Genomic DNA, 17,070 nt, shown 5'->3' with positions numbered 1-17,070 from the left:
AAATCAAGCTGACGGAAATTACATGTTCCTTAACTGGCATCCACTAGCCATTTTAGATTTTTAAGATTAATCTTAATGTTTAAAGTGATCCCAGTTTGAAATGATGTATTGCTTGGAACCCGAGTGAAATCCTTTAGCAAGAACTATGCCAGAGGGGTCCTCAGGTGCACTGAGGCACTGCAAAGCTAGTTTTCACTGACACATGGGCCTTTTTATCATCAGGATGAGGTAGTGGTCATATTTTAATTAAAATGTCAGAACAAATACTGTTGGAGTTATTGAAAATGAATCACCAGATAAACTGAGCACTGGGCCATGGCAGGTCAAAGAGGCAAAGTCACCTGCAGAAAAGAACTCAATTCATCTTCCTGCCTAAATGAGGAAGAAGGAACTTTATGAGCAATATGAACTTTGTATTAAAACACAATCTTCTCTAACAAAAGCTTGAATTTTCCCAGGCTTTGATTGTGTTTTGATTATTTGACAGTCATCTGAAACTTTATAGTTCAAATAATATAAATATTTTTGCTGAAACACAAAATAATACTCTATGGCCCTGTTTTCTTTTTCATTTAAATTCTACATTCTACATGGTGTTATGCACCATCAGCCCTTATTAAAATGAGCCTAGTCACCTTACAAGGAAATTCATTTCATGCAAAGGATGATATTCTCTTTACCACTGTAAGACTGATTAAGTGTGTATGTGGAGAATTGTAGTGAACTTCTAAAGACTCCCTGTGTTTCTTACCTTTTCAGTTCATGGGTATCTGTCTAGAATGTAACATTCAGATCTGCCCTCTCCAAAGAAATAATAGTCCTCTCAACCACACACCAGGATCCTTTAAGCACATCACATGCCTTGAAATATCAGATGTTTTATGCTTAATGAGTCTCATTTTGTACATTAGAAAATGAGGAGATTGCTTACAATTCGTTCCTTATGTAGAGTCTAGAATGCCCTTGTAAACACCGAAACGTGTTTATGTAAGTGGTATATGAGTCTTAGTGGCATAATTTCCCTGATTACTTATCTTACCCAGAAATAGAAGAATTTTCCATACAAGGTAAAACAGCATTTCATTTAGTACAGTATTTTTAACTGTCTAGAATGTAACATTATCACAGTATCATCTGGGTTGCCTCTCATTCTATTGTAGTCATTTCTATCTTTAAGAACATGCTTTCCTAAAAACAATTTTCCTTCATAATTTATGCATGTGGTGGCTTATTTTTTATTTCACTTTTATGTGTTCGAGGGCTCAAGCAACTTAACTAAATTAGCTTACTTGCTCCCTGCTCATGGCATGCACTTATAGACATTGCTTGTTTTTATTTAGTTTGCCTTCAGTACTTTTCTGTTACATGGTTTATTCAGTGCAAACTGTTGTTTAATTAACACAATCTTCATTTCACCCATTGCTTCTTTGTCTACCGTATCGTGCCGTCCAGCTGATTGAAATGAACTATTGCTCAGTGGCTTTAATAGTTGTGACGATTATTTGCTTCAGAGTGCATATTATTTTTCGAGCTTTCTCTGTCTCTGCCTCCAGCTGACCCCCGAGAAAGATGAAGCAATTACTTGCTTCTTGGAAGGTTCTAAGGTCAAAGCTTGATGGCTCCGTTATATCCAGACCATTGATCTTCAGGCTATGTCAATTTTCACTTTCCCCATAGTTTTTTGTCAAAGCTTTAACCTTTGTGAAATCTCTTCCCTAAACTCTGTTGGACTATTCATTTGCCCATCTCGTATTGAATGAAACCTGTCCTTTGAGACAGATAACATTTATGAACTACAAGATAGGCTCACCTAATATACCTAGACATGCCCTGGGCCCCATTAAGACCTTCCATACCTTAGCTCACTTCCTTGCTGCAATATTTGATGCCATCACATTTAGGTGGCATTTCCCTGCGATAATTTGATGCATGACTTGTAGGTGGTGTTTACAAGTAAATTCTCACAGTTCAGTGAAGCTAAACTCACCAATCAGTTTAATAAGAACCACATGATTTTAGCTGCAACATATCAGTTTCTTGCATTCTTTTGCCACTTACTGTGCACCTACATGAACAAGTGGTACTTCAGATTTAAATCTTAGCATCAGAAAGATCCCTTGAGGCTGGAGAGAGAGCTCGTGGTTAAGAGTGTCTGCTCTCCCTAAGAACCTAGCTTCAATTCCTAGCACCCACATGTCAGCTCACTATTGTCTGTAGCTTAGTTCTTGGGAGATTGCATGCCCTCTTTTAGCTTCCTAAGGCATCATGCATACACATGGTGCACAGACATATATGCAGCCAAAACAACTACCTATCCACATAAAATAATTATCTTAGAAAGTTAAATAAAAATAAGACTCCTTAGAAAATCACTTCATTCACTCAATCTCTTACCTTTTCCTGAAAAATGACATGTTTGCTCTTCCTACAGTAGAGATATTTTAAATTATATAAAATTTATTTATCCTGGGGACTAGGGAATTCTGGTTAACTGAATAGCATATTTAGCTGTAAATCATTCTACACCGTTTCCTAATTCAATAAGAACAGTAATTGGATAATTATAACTTTAGCATTTTCTTTATGTTTCCAACTGTGTCTTATAGACTTGTACTATTGTCACAAACGTTTTTGTATTATGGTTATGCAGAATTTGAATTTGAAGCAAGGTTGGGCTGGAGAAAACTGTAATCAGTATATATATTAACAGCAATATTTTCTTCAATGAATGGTAATTTCATTATAATATTTTAAAATAAAAGAGGCAGAGAAATGATCATCACTATAATAAGAAATAGGCTGTAGGAATTGAGGCTAACAAGATCGGAACTTTCTATAAACCCTTGATATTTTGATTACTGAGAATAAGACTAAAATCAATTCATAAATTACTTAGTGAATGTCTTTTGTGTACCAGGCCCTGTATTAGGGGAAAATTTTAAGAACTAAGTCTACTCCACCTAGAACATAGATGTGATGGATGCCTGCTGTTAAATGAGAGAACTTGTACTCAAAATGACATTCAACCTTTCGGCCTCATTTTTTGCTAATTGTTTTTTGTTTGTTGGTTCTCATTAATTTTATGATCCAATAACATGCAGCTTTAGAGTGAGAGTTAGAATATATCATTTTAAAATCTGTATATACTATTTTAAAGAAATCATTCATATACCATAAAATTTTCACATTTCAGGTGAAAACTCCAAGTGTTAAAAGGTATATTCACAGAACTGTCAAAACATCTCTAGAAAGAAATATAAAATGTTTCTACTCCTGGCCTCTGCCAAAGAAACTCCATACCCACCAACAGCCACCTGACCTTTGTCCTCAATCCCTCTTCCTGACCTCTGAGTAACCATTAATTCCCTCTATTCACTGTGTGTTTGCTTATTCTAAATAATGTCTTTTTAATATTATTAACATCTCTTATGTATTAAGTTACTGTGTTACATATTAAGTTGTGTTTCTATGTGAAACATGATTTATGCTATCTTTTCACCTTGGGAGATAATCTAAGGGTGGGGATGAGTGTAGGAACATTAATATTTTGTTGCGTTTATTTGTTTGTGTGTGCATGTGCATGCAGCACTGCACATTTGGTCAGAGGACAATTCAGCAATTCTCCATCCATCATGTGCGCCCCAGCAATTGCACAGCAGTGTTCAGGCTTAGTAACCAATGTCTTAACCTGCTGAGATGTCTTGCCAACGTTTCAAAATAATTTTAAAATCTAACTTGTGCTGGATTAAAAAGCTTTCACTGTTTGAATTACCATATACTTACCTTAGAGTTTGTATTTTCACATTCACTAAGTGCATATATATAGAAATGTCTTATTTACTATAACATCTAATTATGGCTTTATTGGTATTTGGTCACATAGTAAAGTAAATTATGTTTTTCAATGTTATAAAATTTATTTCTATCATTAGAAAATGAACAGGTTGAAAAGCCAAGACTTCTATGGGCACTCTACTTCAATATGAGAGACTCTTCAGATATCAGCAGAGATTGTTATAATGATTTACCATCCAATGTCTATGTGTGCTCTGGCCCTGACTCCGGTCTAGGAAATGATAATGCAGTCAAACAGGTAAATCATTAGTGTTCCTCAGGGGAGGGTGGCAGTGGGGGAGGATGGGGAGGGGAACACCCATAAAGGAGGGGAGGGGGAGGGATTAGGGGGATGTTTGCCTGGAAACCGGGAAAGGGAATAACACTCGGAATGTAAATAAGAAATACTCAAGTTAATAAAAAAAAACAAAAACAAAAAACTGATGTGCTGGGATACATGGCGGTAGGGAGTTCTTCTAGGAGGGAAAAGAAATACTATGAACTGCAGTGATACCTTAGATATACTTTATCAGATATTTCACTTCTTTGAATTATAGAAGGAATTGTAAAGGCTTATTTGAGTAGTACTGTGAGAATAAAGAATAAAGTTGTTAGAAATATATATGTCCTTAAAATGAACTTAAAGTATCTTTAAATAGTACTTCTAATATAAAGTTGGATTATTGATGCACATTTTGAAAACATAGATGTTAACCTCCAACAACCTAAGCCATTTCTAGAAGGATATAACTACGAAAGTATATAAGATATAATTTTACAGTGGTTTGATGCATTTCTTAATCTTGGAAAAATGAATAATTTTATTTTACATAATTAATATAACACATCAATGTTTTGACTCAAGCCAGTGCTAGTTTGAACTCAAAGCTCAGGCCTAAAAGCTGTTGTTATAGTTGCCAAGAAGTATGTTAAACCCTAGTGTGCTAGTGTTAGGTAGAGCTGTGAAAAAGTACATGTTTATTCTAGGTGCCAAAGTCACACTATGATTCCATTAAGCAGAAGATTCTTAGGGCAAATTAGAATACACAGTTTTTACCTGGATAGGAAGAAAAGAACAGAAGGTGTGTTTTGAAACAGACATGTATACTTTTTCAGATGCTTTTGGCACATCCATGTTTGAATCAATAAATAGATAATTTAATGCTATTTTTGTATTTTTAGTAATTTCTGTTCTTTTTGTATTTTCATGTATGTACATTGTATATTCTGACTACTCTTCATCTGTTCATTGCAATTTCCTTGGCAATCTATCAGTAATCACGCACGCACACACACACACACACACACACACACACACACACACACACACTCTAAATCTCATCCCCCTAGTTACTAGTTTTGATTTTTTTAAATGCCCTCACATAGTTTTATTAGTGCCAAATATGTGATCTAAGTTTGAAACTAATGTTGACAGCATAGACTACTGGATATACAGTCAGATCCTCTTCCTGCAGTAGCTCAGCACTGTGGTAGAACCCTTGAGTCCCATCCCCTTCCTGACAGTTATGAGGGCCCAACTTCTGTGAACACAGCTGCTGTGAGTTTGTGATTTTCATGACTATGTCTTTTTTTTTTTAAAGATTTATTCATTTATTATATCTAAGTACATACACTGTAGCTGTCTTCAGATAGACCAGAAGAGGGCATCGGATCTCTTTACAGATGGTTGTGAGCCACCATGTGGTTACTGGGAATAGAACTCAGGACCTCTGGAAGAGCAGTCGGTGCTCTTAACTGCTTAGCCATCTCTCCAGCCCAACTATGTCTTTCTTACTTGCAAGATAATATTTCACAGCCATTTGCCCCATCTTCCTTCCTCCCCTTCTCCTACAGTTCCTTGAGGTTTATGGGGAGGGGATGACCATAGGTAACATGGATTCAATTCATGTCAATCTTTTTGTACCAAGTAACTTCATTTTGTACAGTGTTTTATAGTCACAGCAGCAATGCTATGAACAACAGTCCAGACTTTCGTCGTAATATTTTATATTTCATCATTAGCATCTAATGTTGGTCCTAGAAAATCATTCTAGGCCTTCATTAATATCAAACAAGCAGGGAATTCCAACTCTTGCCCATGGCTAGAGATTTGCATTGCAACTTAAGTTAATAACTTCATTTATACTTTGATAACCCAGGTTTTTTAAAAGATTGAATTTTCAAATAAAGCTTTTGACAGGTAGCTTAGGTTGAGATTTTTTTCTTGGGGAAACAAAAAGAGTTATATTGTAAGCACTTTTGTGATCGATATACAGTAGACTAGAAGAATACAGTTAAAGGGCAATCTTATACAGTAATTTGCATCACAAAAGATAACTTTCATAACTTATATGAAATATAATGAAGAAAACAGCTTTAATGATCATTTGTTTGCTCGTTAACATGTTATGTAATCACTCGAGGAAAAAATATACCTTCTTTAAAGAACATCAGTAATATTTGTAAGTTGCCAGTTTGTTCAGATAAATTGAGCTAATTTCAGGATATCATCATGTGGTTATCTCAAATATTGGCAACTTCTGCTTTCTGAATAAGAATATTCATGAAAGCTCTCCGAATATTATTGTTGCTCTGTAGAAAATACAGACCCCTGCAGAGTTGTAGTAATTGAATTTCTTCAAATAAAACTGTACATTTTAGCCTTTGGAAATTTTGCACCTTTTCTTTCTTATTAGCGCATGAAGACTGAGTATGTAATTTGACTTTCTTGTATAAATATGTGACAACTTATGATTTTAAGGTACACAGAAGACCTACACATCGATCTGGCCTTAGAAGCCACCAGTTCAAATACATGTAGTGGTAACATGTAGATGGGGAATATGCCCCATTCAAATCAAGGACAGATGGTACAGGTGGAGAGAATCGTTATTTTTTTTTCTTTTTCTTTTTTTTCGGAGCTGGGGACCGAACCCAGGGCCTTGCGCTTGCTAGTCAAGCGCTCTACCACTGAACTAAATCCCCAACCCCGAGAGAATAGTATTTTAACCTGCACAGGATATAAACATTATAAAGTCCAAATAACCACTTCTTAGTGGAGCAAAACATAGGAGAGCTAGAGCTTAAAAGAAGTGCCAGGGGTAAGACCAGAGCAGGTAGGCCTGGGGAATTTTATAATGGAATATTTAGAATTGTGGGTTTTCTCTTGTTGGTAACAGGGTGGTTTTAAGCTGGGAAGTGGCATAAAGAAGTTTTGTTTTCCATAAACCCTACTGAGAGTACTGTAGAGATGGATTATGGTATGAACCAGAAAAATACACCAGTTTAACAGATGGTGCATGATGGAACTTTGTCAGTGGGAAAAGAATGGAGTTTGAGAAATAAAGTGACATCCCCATGGTTTGACAACCGTTTCTATGAGGGAGTAAAGGGGAAGGAGAACTATAAACAGGATGGATGTACAGGACAGAAAAAACATCAGGGAGAACTGAGGTGTGACAGAGTAGAGGCCTTGGTTTAAATCTTTGAGCCTCTACCACTGGAGCCAGGAAGTTCTAGCAAAGGCATATGGTGAATTCACAGGGTGAAGAGCAAAGCAAGCATCAGTGGTATTTAAGGTATTCATAGTAGGCTGCAAAGACTCAGCCCTGATCACCGTGCTGCACATTTGATCCACAGCACTTAGTCATGTTGTCACTGAAAATTTCTATCATCTGATAAATATTTTCTTATTGTCCTCGCATTGTACTTCCTAACCATTGCTTCTATGATTTATATATGTATATATTACCTATATACACAAAATCATGCAGTATTAATCTTTGTGTCTAGCTTATTTTATATACCATTCCGTTCCTTTCAGGTTATGTTATCATAGATAAGAGTAGTTGTTTTTATTTTTTGAAATTTTATAAAAGACCAGATGTTAAGTGTTCTCATTACAAACATCCAACTGGTAGCTATGAAGGTTTTATTTTATTTTAAATTATTTTATTTATTAACATTCCAGCCATTGGCTCCATGCTAGTAACCCCTCCCACAGTTCCTCATCATATTTCTCCTACCCCTTGCCTCCAAGAGGGTACTCCCTTCTCCACTCCACAACCAGGCATTCCCCTTCCCTGGAGCCTCAAGTTTCTCCAGGATTAGGCTCATCTTCTCCCACTGAGGACAGACCAAAACACCCTCTACTATATATGTGCCAGGATCCTTGGACCAGCCCGTGTATGCTGCCATGTTTGTAGGGTCTGGGTTTGTAGAAACTTCTGATCTTCCTATGGGGTTACTCCCTCCTTCAGCTTCTTCAATCCCTCCCCTAAATCAACCATAGTGCGTCTTTTGCCTTACAGAAGCCATTCAGATTCATGAGGTCCCATTTATTGGTTGTTGATCTTAGAGCCTGAGTTATTGGTGTTCTGTTCAGAAAATTTCCTCCTGTGCCAATGAGTTTGAGGCTCTTTCCCACTTTCTCTTCTATTAGATTCAGTGCATTTTGTTTTATGCTGAAGTCCCTGATCCACTTGGACTTGAGTTTTGTGCAAGGTGACAAATATGGATCTATTTTCATTTTTATATAAGTAGACCAGCACCATTTATTGAACATGCTTTCTTTATTCCACTGTATGTTGTTGGCTTCATTGTCAAAGATCGAGTGTCTATAGGTGTAGGTATAGGTTTTTGATTCTATTTCATTGGTTAACCTGTCTATTTCCCTGGTAGAATTTTGGAGGGCAGTTATGTATACTATCATACCATCTGCAAATAGTAATACTTTGGTGTTTTCCTTTCCAATTTGCATTTCCTTGATCTCCATTTGTTGTCTAATTGCTCTAACTAGAATTTCAATTATAATATTAAAGAGATAGTGAGAGAGTGGGCAGCCTTGTCTAGTCCCTGATTTTAGTGGGATTGCTTCACGTTTCTCTCCATTTAGTTTGATGTTCGCTACTCGTTTACTGTATATTGCTTTTACTGTATTTAGGTATGTGCCTTGAAGTCCTGATCTTTCCAGGACTTAATCATGAAGGAGTGTTGAATTTTGTCAAATGCTTTCTCAGCATCTAGTGAAATGATCATGTGTTTTTTTTTTCTTTGAGTTTGTTTATATAGTGGATTACATTGATGGATTTCTGTATATTGAACCATCCCTGCATCACTGGGATGAAGCCTATTTGATCATGATAGATGATCCTTATGATGTGTTCTTGGATTTGATTTGTGAGAGTTTTATTCAATATTTTTGCATCAATATTATAAGTGAAATTGGCCTAAAGTTCTCTTTCTTTATGCAGTGTCTATGGTTTAGGTTTCAGAGTAATTGTGGCTTCATAGAAGGTATTCGGTAGTGCTCCATCTGTTTCAATTTTGTGGAATAGTTTGGATAATATTGGTACGAGGTCTTCTATGAAGGTTTGATAGAATTCTGCACTAAACCTGTCTGGACCTTGGCTCTTTTTGGTTGGGAGACCTTTAATGACTGCTTCTATTTCCTTAGGAGTTATGGGGTTGTTTAACTGGTTTATCTGTTCCCGATTTAACTTCGGTACCTGGTATCTGTCTAGGAAATTGTCCATTTCCTGCAGATTTTCAAGTTTTGTTGAATATAGGCTTTTATAGTAAGATCTGATGATTTTTTGAATTTCCTCTGAATCTGTAGTTATGTCTCCCTTTTCATTTCTGATTTTGTTAATTTGGACACACTCTCTGTGTCCTCTCGTTAGTCTGGCTAAGGGTTTATCTATCTTGTTGATTTTCTCAAAGAACCAGCTTTTGGTTCTGTTGATTCTTTGTATAATCCCTTTTGTTTCTACTTGGTTGATTCCAGCCCTGAGTTTGATTATTTCCTGCAGTCTACTCCTCTTGGGTGTATTTGCTTCTTTCTGTTATAGATGTGCTGCTATGTTGCTAGTATGAGAGCTCTTCAGTTTCTTTAGAAAGGTACTTATCGCTATGAATTTTCCTCTTAACAATGCTTTCATTATCTATCATAAGGTTGAGTATGCTGTGCTTTCATTTACATTTAATTCTATAAGGTCCTTGATTTTTTCTTTATTTCTTCTCTGACCTTACCCGGGGTTTCTGGCTTTGTTGTTATTGAAGTCACATTAGTCCGTGGTGACATCATAGAATACATGGGCATGTTTCAATCTTCTTGTATGATTTAAGGCCTGTTTTGTGTTATATGGTCAATTTTGAAGAAGGTTCCATGAGGTGCTGAGAAGAAGGTATTTTCTTTTATTTGAGGATGAAATGTTCTGTAGATAATCTGTTAAATTCATTTGATTCATAACTTGTTTGTATTTCTGTATCTGTGTTTAGTTTTTGTTTCAGTGGCCTGTCCATTGGTCAAAGTGGGGTGTTTCAGTCTTCCACTATTAATGTGTGAAGTTCAATGTGTGTTTTGAGCTGTAGTAAAGTTTCTTTTATGAATGTAGTTATCCTTGCATGTGGGGCATAGATGTTCAGATTTGAGACTTCCTCTTGGTGGATTTTTTCCTTTGATCAGTATGAAGTGTCCTTCCCCATCTATTTGATAAGTTTTGGTTGAAAGTCTATTTTTTTTCATTATTAGAATGGCTACTCCAATTTCTTGAGATCATTTGATTGGAAAACTTTTTTTCCAGCCCTTTACTCTGAGGTGGTGACTGTCTTTGTTGCTGAGGTGTGTTTCTTGGATACAGTAAAATGCTGGATCCTGTTTATTTATCCAGTCTGTTAGCCTGTGTGTTTTCATTAAGAATAGAATCCATTGATGTTGAGAGATATTAAAGACAGATAATTGTTAGTTCCTATTAGTTTTGTTGCTGCAGGTGGTATTATGGGTGTATGATTCTCTTCCTTTGGGTTTCTTGTGAGATGTTTAATTTCTTGTGTTCTCTTGGAAGTAGTTAACCTCCTTGTGTTGGAGATTTCGTTCCAGTATCCTCTGTATGGCTGGCTGGATAGAAAAATAATGTTTAAATTTTTTCATGAGATATCTTGGTTTCTTCATCTGGGATGATTGAGAGTTTTGCCTGTTAGAATCCTGGGCTGGCATTTGTGTTCTAATAGAGTCTGGATGACATCAGTCCAGGATCTTCTGACTTTTAGTGTCTCTGTTGAGAAGTCTGGTATAATTCTGATAGGTCTGCCTTTATGTGTTACTTGGCATTTTTTCCTTACAGTTTTTAATATTTTTTCTTTGTTCTATCCATTTAGTGCTTTGATTATTATGTGACAAGATAATTTTCTTTTTTGGTCCAATCTATTTGGTGTTCTGTAGGCTTCTTGTGCATTTATGGCTGTCTTTTTCTTTAGGTTAGGGACATTTTCTTTGAGTTGGTTGGAAGATGTTTTCTGGCCCTTTGAGCTGGATTCTTCACCCTCTTCTATTCCTATTATTCTTAGGTTTGATATTTTCATTGTGTCCTTATTTCATGGATATTGTGAGTTAGGAGCCTTTTACACTTTGTATTTTCTTTAACTGAAATGTCAATATTTTCTATGGTATCTTCTATGCCTGAGACTCTCTCTTTATGTCTTGTGGTGATTCTTACAACTGTAGCTCCTGATATCTTTCCTAAGTTTTCCATGTCCAGGGTTGTCTCCCTTGTTGTTTTCTTTATTATTTCTATTTCCATTTTTAGTTCTTAGACCCTTTGTTCAATTCAATCACGTGATTGATTTTATATTCCTGTAGATCTTTAAGGGATTTCTTTGTTTTTTCCTTAAGGGCTTTTACCTGTTTGCCTGTGTTTTGTCTGTATTTCTTTAAGGGAGTTCTTTATATCTTCCTTAAATGCCTCTTATCATCTTCATGAGGTGGAATTTTAGGTCATTATCTTGCTTTTCATGCATATTAAGATAGCCAGGGCTTGCTGCAGTGGGAGAACTGGGTTCTGATGGTACCAAATTGCATTGGGTTCTGTCACTTATGTTCTTGCACTTGCCTCTACTCATTTGGGTCTTTTTGGTGTTAACTGCCCTGGGTGTCTGACTAGAAATAACCTTCTTGGAGGCAGGTAGAGCTCTGTGATCTGAGTTAGAGCTGGTCTCCTTGCATGCAAGCACTATTGTCTCTGGTTAGTGTGTGCCTCTTGTGTCTCCTGTTAGAGCAGGCCTCCTGTGCCCTTGGTTACTGTGGACCTCCTGTGCCCGTGGTAACTGTGGACTTCCTGGGAGTCTCACAGGCTATAGCATTTGGGCATATTTCCTCGTGGGGAATTGGGAGAGAAGGGAGGTGAAGTTTGGGGGTTGGGAGGATAGGGCCTATGTCAGCTGGACTGTGTGATTGTCCCAGCTACCGTTCATATTTGGGCGAAACTCTCATCTGTGCCTTTGGTTAGTGCATACCTCTTAGGGAGGTTCACAGGCTATAGCATTCAGGTGGGTATTGGCCAGGCTGCTGATCTGGCCCAGGTTGGGAAGTGGGCCAAAAGTAAGGTTGAGCTTGGGACCTGTTTGTATGCTTCAACAAAATCAGTTGGGTTAATCGTTGGATAATTGTGTGCAAATTGGAGTTCTAGATAGAAGAGGACCACAGAGGGACATTTTGAAATTAAGTATAAGACATGATGACTATTATCCCAGCTATAGACCTGAGAATTATCCTATATCCATGCAAATGTGCATCTAATCCTCTTTGGCCTTGATAGTGACACCAGCTTTATCTATCATTAAGTACCCAAAACAATTCATAGCTCTCCATGACTTGGGTTATGACCCATTGACCTTATTTCTAATTATGGATCCTGAAGTGTTCTGTTCCTGAAATTGAGCTTTTATTATGGTTTGATTTATATTTTATATTTATATTTTATATGTCCTAGGAAACAGTAAATGCAAAAAAAAAAAAAAAAAAGGGCTCCATGAGTAAAGGTACTTACCATGAAAGTCTGACAACCTGAGCTTGAATCCTAGAAGCCAAGTCAAGAGAGAACCAATTCTTCGAAATTGTTCTCTAGCCTCTATGTGTATGCTGTGGCACTTGTATACACACATGTTATACACAAAGTTATTATCCTTCCACCAAACTCATCTGCTGACGGTGTCCAGATGCTGAATATTTTAGGTTGTAAAGCTTGTGTACTCTTTATTGCAGCTCTTCAACTCTTTCATTAAAGAGCTAAAAAAAAAAAAAACAGCTATAGATAAGTAGGTAAACCAATGTCAAGTGTGTTCCTATAAACCTTTATTTGCAAAAGCAAATGTGGTCTAGTTTGGATCTTTGGGCCATAGATGGTCAAGTGGTCAAGTTTTTGCCAAATAGAGGACCTTGTATGTACATTATGAAGAAAGGTGAAGCAGTGTAGAAAACCATTATGTTCTTTACCACCTTACAATTTCACTTTCTCAGCAGTTGCCAAGAGTAGAAGTTCCCTATCGTGACACAAGTCTAGCTAACTGTGAGGTGGATTATTGTCACTTGCCACATTTACTATCTATTTGCTTATTATTAGCTTCTTATTTGCTTTTGTACTTTCTTATATTGACCTGCTAAGCTCAGTCACATGTACTGGTTAAAACCTGATTACATGAATTTTTAAAGATAGTATTTTTATTTAGATAGCCCCACAAGTGCATATATATTTAAGCTGCTGATGTCCAAAATTTAATTTTCCTTATATCCTTGGCTAGGCGGAAACACTTTTCCAGCAAATCTGCCCAAATGAAGACTTCTGTCCAGCCCCGCCAAATCCTGAAGATATTGTTCTTGATGGAGACAGCTCCCAACAAGAAGTTCCAGAATCCAGTGTCACACCCGAAACCAACTCAGAGACTCCCAAGGAAAGTACAGTCCTGGGAAACCCAGAAGAGCCTTCTGAATAGTGGATATGCATCAGACTTAACAACCTACTTTGGAAATTCCTCTTGCCTTCACAGTGTTCTCAATAGAAGGAATATTTGAGATCTTTAAAATACAACAACCAATTTATTAGGTAAAATTAGAAGAAATGAGTCCCAGAAATCCAAAAAGGCATTTTCTTCAAAGAGGTCATTTCCAGAAACATAAAACACTTATAAAGCACATTAACTTGCCTATTTTAACATACCAAACCTGTAAGATTAGCAGGCGACAAATATAAATGGACTGATTCCTAGAAATGTAGTTATGATGTAAAAGGGATCCTGTTCTTCATTAATAATTATGTTCTGTCCACATAAATTTGTTTGCCACTTGGGATCTTTTTTGTTGAAAGCCACATATAGAGAGTCAGCTCACATACTTATTTTGGTTATTTGAATTATATTTTAATCTGGGTATGATATAACATATAAAATCATATGTAAATATGGTAGAGTAAAGCTAAACTATCATCATCTGGCCAGGAGCCTATATTTGGAGTAAAAGTTGATTTTATTTTCTATGTTAAAAACTGAATAGGTTAATACTAAGGTATTTAGACATTTTGCTAATTTTAATGTCTTAGTAATTAGTGATTTGGATGTATATCATACACACATTGGCTAAAATTCAAAGATGAAGAAATAGAAGACTACAAGCAAACATTTGGATAGGATGAGTCTAAGTCAACTCAAGCACTAACATCTTATCCACAGAACTAATTTCATCATAGGTATGTTACTGAATATCTGAGGCAAATTGTTTAGCTTCTTATCTTCAGTTTTCAGGTATCAAGTGAAACATTATACCTATGATTACAGAGCAGTTATGAAGACCAATGCCTTACAGTGGTTCTTCTGGAATATACTGTTTTAGAACTTACCTGTTAATTGATCTGTGGATAAATATCAAACCAACCTCATGATTATAGCGTTATAGTTATTGCAGTAAAGTTTTAATGCAAGTCTGTTTCCTAAACTCATTAATAACAGGTGGAATGGTGGTTCTTGAAGTCTTATGAATACTTGATAAATTCATATTTCTCTTCTGGCAACTAAACCAGAACAGAGTGTTAACAGTTAATAACCTGTAATATACACTTTACATGAAAAAATGAGGGCTATCCATTGCCAGAAAACCTATTTGCAATGCCTACATTTAAATGTCTCTAAGCTCTGATGATCTACTTTCTTTGAGCAATAGTTTGGACCAGGAACTACCTGTAAATAAATACACAATAAATAAACCCAATGCTTCCTGTCAGGGAGCCATGGCTCCAACGAAAAGCACAGAATTCTTTCTCCATGTGCAGCTGGTTCCTGACCTGGCCAGGTTGCAGAAAAGATTTTAAAGGTCCTAGCACAGATTCTTAAGAAATGGGAAAATCCAAGGAATGTGCTGACCCCTGCAGATTGAGATGGACTGAGAAAATGGGAAAAACTTCCCAGACTCCCAGGCTGCTCCTCTCAGGCTACCTGCACCTCCTGCTGTCCAGCCCTCTCCTTCTCTGGAGAATCCTTTCCTTTTTATAAAGTCACACAAATCAGGGACAGAATCACTTTATAACCTACTTTGTCACAAAGCTTCAGCTCTTATGTCAGCTGTTGTTTCTTGGAGCCCACCTAGGGCATGCACTAAATGCCAAGTATGCACCAGTAATGCACCAGGTACTGGTCCTGCCTCTCCATACCAGCAATATGAAAGTTTCTCTTAGTTGAGAATGTTAAGTTGGAATACAATCTCAGTTAAGTCGCACCAGTCCAGTAAAAATGTTATACTTTGTTATAATCTTAGAGTTAAGGCCTCCTAAGTGCAGCATGTACATTTATATAAGGAAACTATTAGGCTTGTTAGGGTTAGAATAATTAGAATAACTAGACACCTTTAGGACATTGCAGCTGTCTAAATGGTAGAACACAGAAACTATCTTTTGTTTCATGGCCCAGCTCATACAATAGCCTTTTATCATCCTTTTGATGCGATCAGAAAAAAATCTCTCTTCCAGATCATTTACTAAATCTATTGTTAAAATGCTTAAAGCTCCTGAATATGATTAATGATGGCTAAAATACCACAAAATTGTTTTCAAAATTCTAACAATTAGACCTAATTCTTGTCGCCTCAAACTGTCATACTAAACATTTGAAGAGTGTTTTCTTTTGTTTTCTTTATTATTGCTTACTACTTGTTTTTTACTGTATTAAGTTCAAAACAACACCAAGAACAAACCTTAAGGTTGTGTTGTAAAACCATGTGTAAAGTCAGATGAATAAAATTGCTGTTTTCCTTAATGTAAACATTTCCATAATTTTAAATTTTGAAGTTGCTGGTATCAATTTTTTTTACTTATTTGTTTAAAGTATTTAAATATGCATGCCTGTTTCTAGAAACCAAAAATGGTATCATTAATTTAAGTGAGAAGATCCAATAACTAATCCTATGTTGCTTTTATATATTTTTTCTAGTTGGTGTGCCTGTCCAAGAAAGCATATATAATAAATGTCAGTTTCTATTTTTATATAATAAAATGGCCATGGTCATGGGTAACTTCTAGAATAGTGGACATTTCTAAAATAATATCCACAATTATACTGTTAATTGTTGACAATTATTAACTTCTGGCAAGATTGTTTCTAGAATTGTCTGCCCTGGTATTGTTATCTAGTTCCTAATAGTAGCAATCATTAAAAGGAATTAAAAAAAAACATTTTCTTGCAATTACGTATGTACTACTATTGGTATTGAATAATTTGTCTTTTACTCAGTAAAAATTCTTATGTATTTAAAAGGGCATGAACATATAATAAATTGCACACTGTAATAGAATTTTCAGAGAAAATAAAGACTTTTCAATGCCTTTCCATGGTAGTGGCCTATTTTCTTTATATTTGTATGGGGCTAGAGGCACTGCTCACTCAGTGTGAGGGAGACTTTGCTTAGCAGTGTACCTGCTAGCACGTGAAATGCAGGTAGCCTGCTGTCTAGCACTTTCACTCCTCATAGAACCTTTCCTTAGTTTATAGTCAGTTCTGTATGTGCATATGTACTGATTGTAACTTAATAAGTATTCTTTAATAGGAGAGTGACTTAATGTATATTGATTATTATAAAATAGTAATCCCAAACACCACTTAAAAAGTATAGAGACCAAGAACTAAAAGATAGCCTTGAATCTGAGTTAGTTTTCAGCTCTTTCTTATACTGATATGTAAATAGTTGTCAGCTGTGTGTTTTAAATTTCAAGGCACCTACCTATCCACTATGGTAAATTCGTAAGGAAAGCTATCAAATTTTGCATGCTTTTGACTTATATAGCAAAATGTTCTAGATACCAATATTAATGTCACTATCAAGCAAAAGAAGATGGTACTTTATCCTGAGATTAGTGGTACAGCGGCTTTAAGGCATACACTATGATTTTACAATACATTGATCTCCTACAACTTGCTTCC

At 36.1% G+C, this 17,070-nt stretch overlaps 1 protein-coding gene across 3 annotated transcripts in view; it reads left to right on the top strand.

Annotated features, from left to right (window-relative positions):
- The window catches only part of Chm (CHM Rab escort protein), a 158,761-nt gene extending 142,282 nt beyond the window's left edge, over positions 1 to 16,479 (top strand). For all 3 annotated transcript variants that reach the window (NR_197594.1, NM_017067.2, NM_001433732.1), the window contains 2 exon segments: positions 3,933 to 4,093; positions 13,411 to 16,479. Coding sequence is in view for 2 of the 3 variants with exons in the window: in NM_017067.2 (NP_058763.2) it covers positions 3,933 to 4,093; positions 13,411 to 13,602 (353 nt within the window). In the remaining variant the exon portion in view is untranslated.
- Positions 16,480 to 17,070: the final 591 nt, after the last annotated feature.

The sequence above is a fragment of the Rattus norvegicus genome, chromosome X (assembly GCF_021556685.1).
Source record: "Rattus norvegicus strain SHRSP/BbbUtx chromosome X, alternate assembly SHRSP_T2T, whole genome shotgun sequence".
Classification (NCBI taxonomy): domain Eukaryota; kingdom Metazoa; phylum Chordata; class Mammalia; order Rodentia; family Muridae; genus Rattus; species Rattus norvegicus.
The sequence above is the reverse complement of the archived record's forward strand: the minus strand, read 5'-3'. Positions and strand labels throughout refer to the sequence as shown.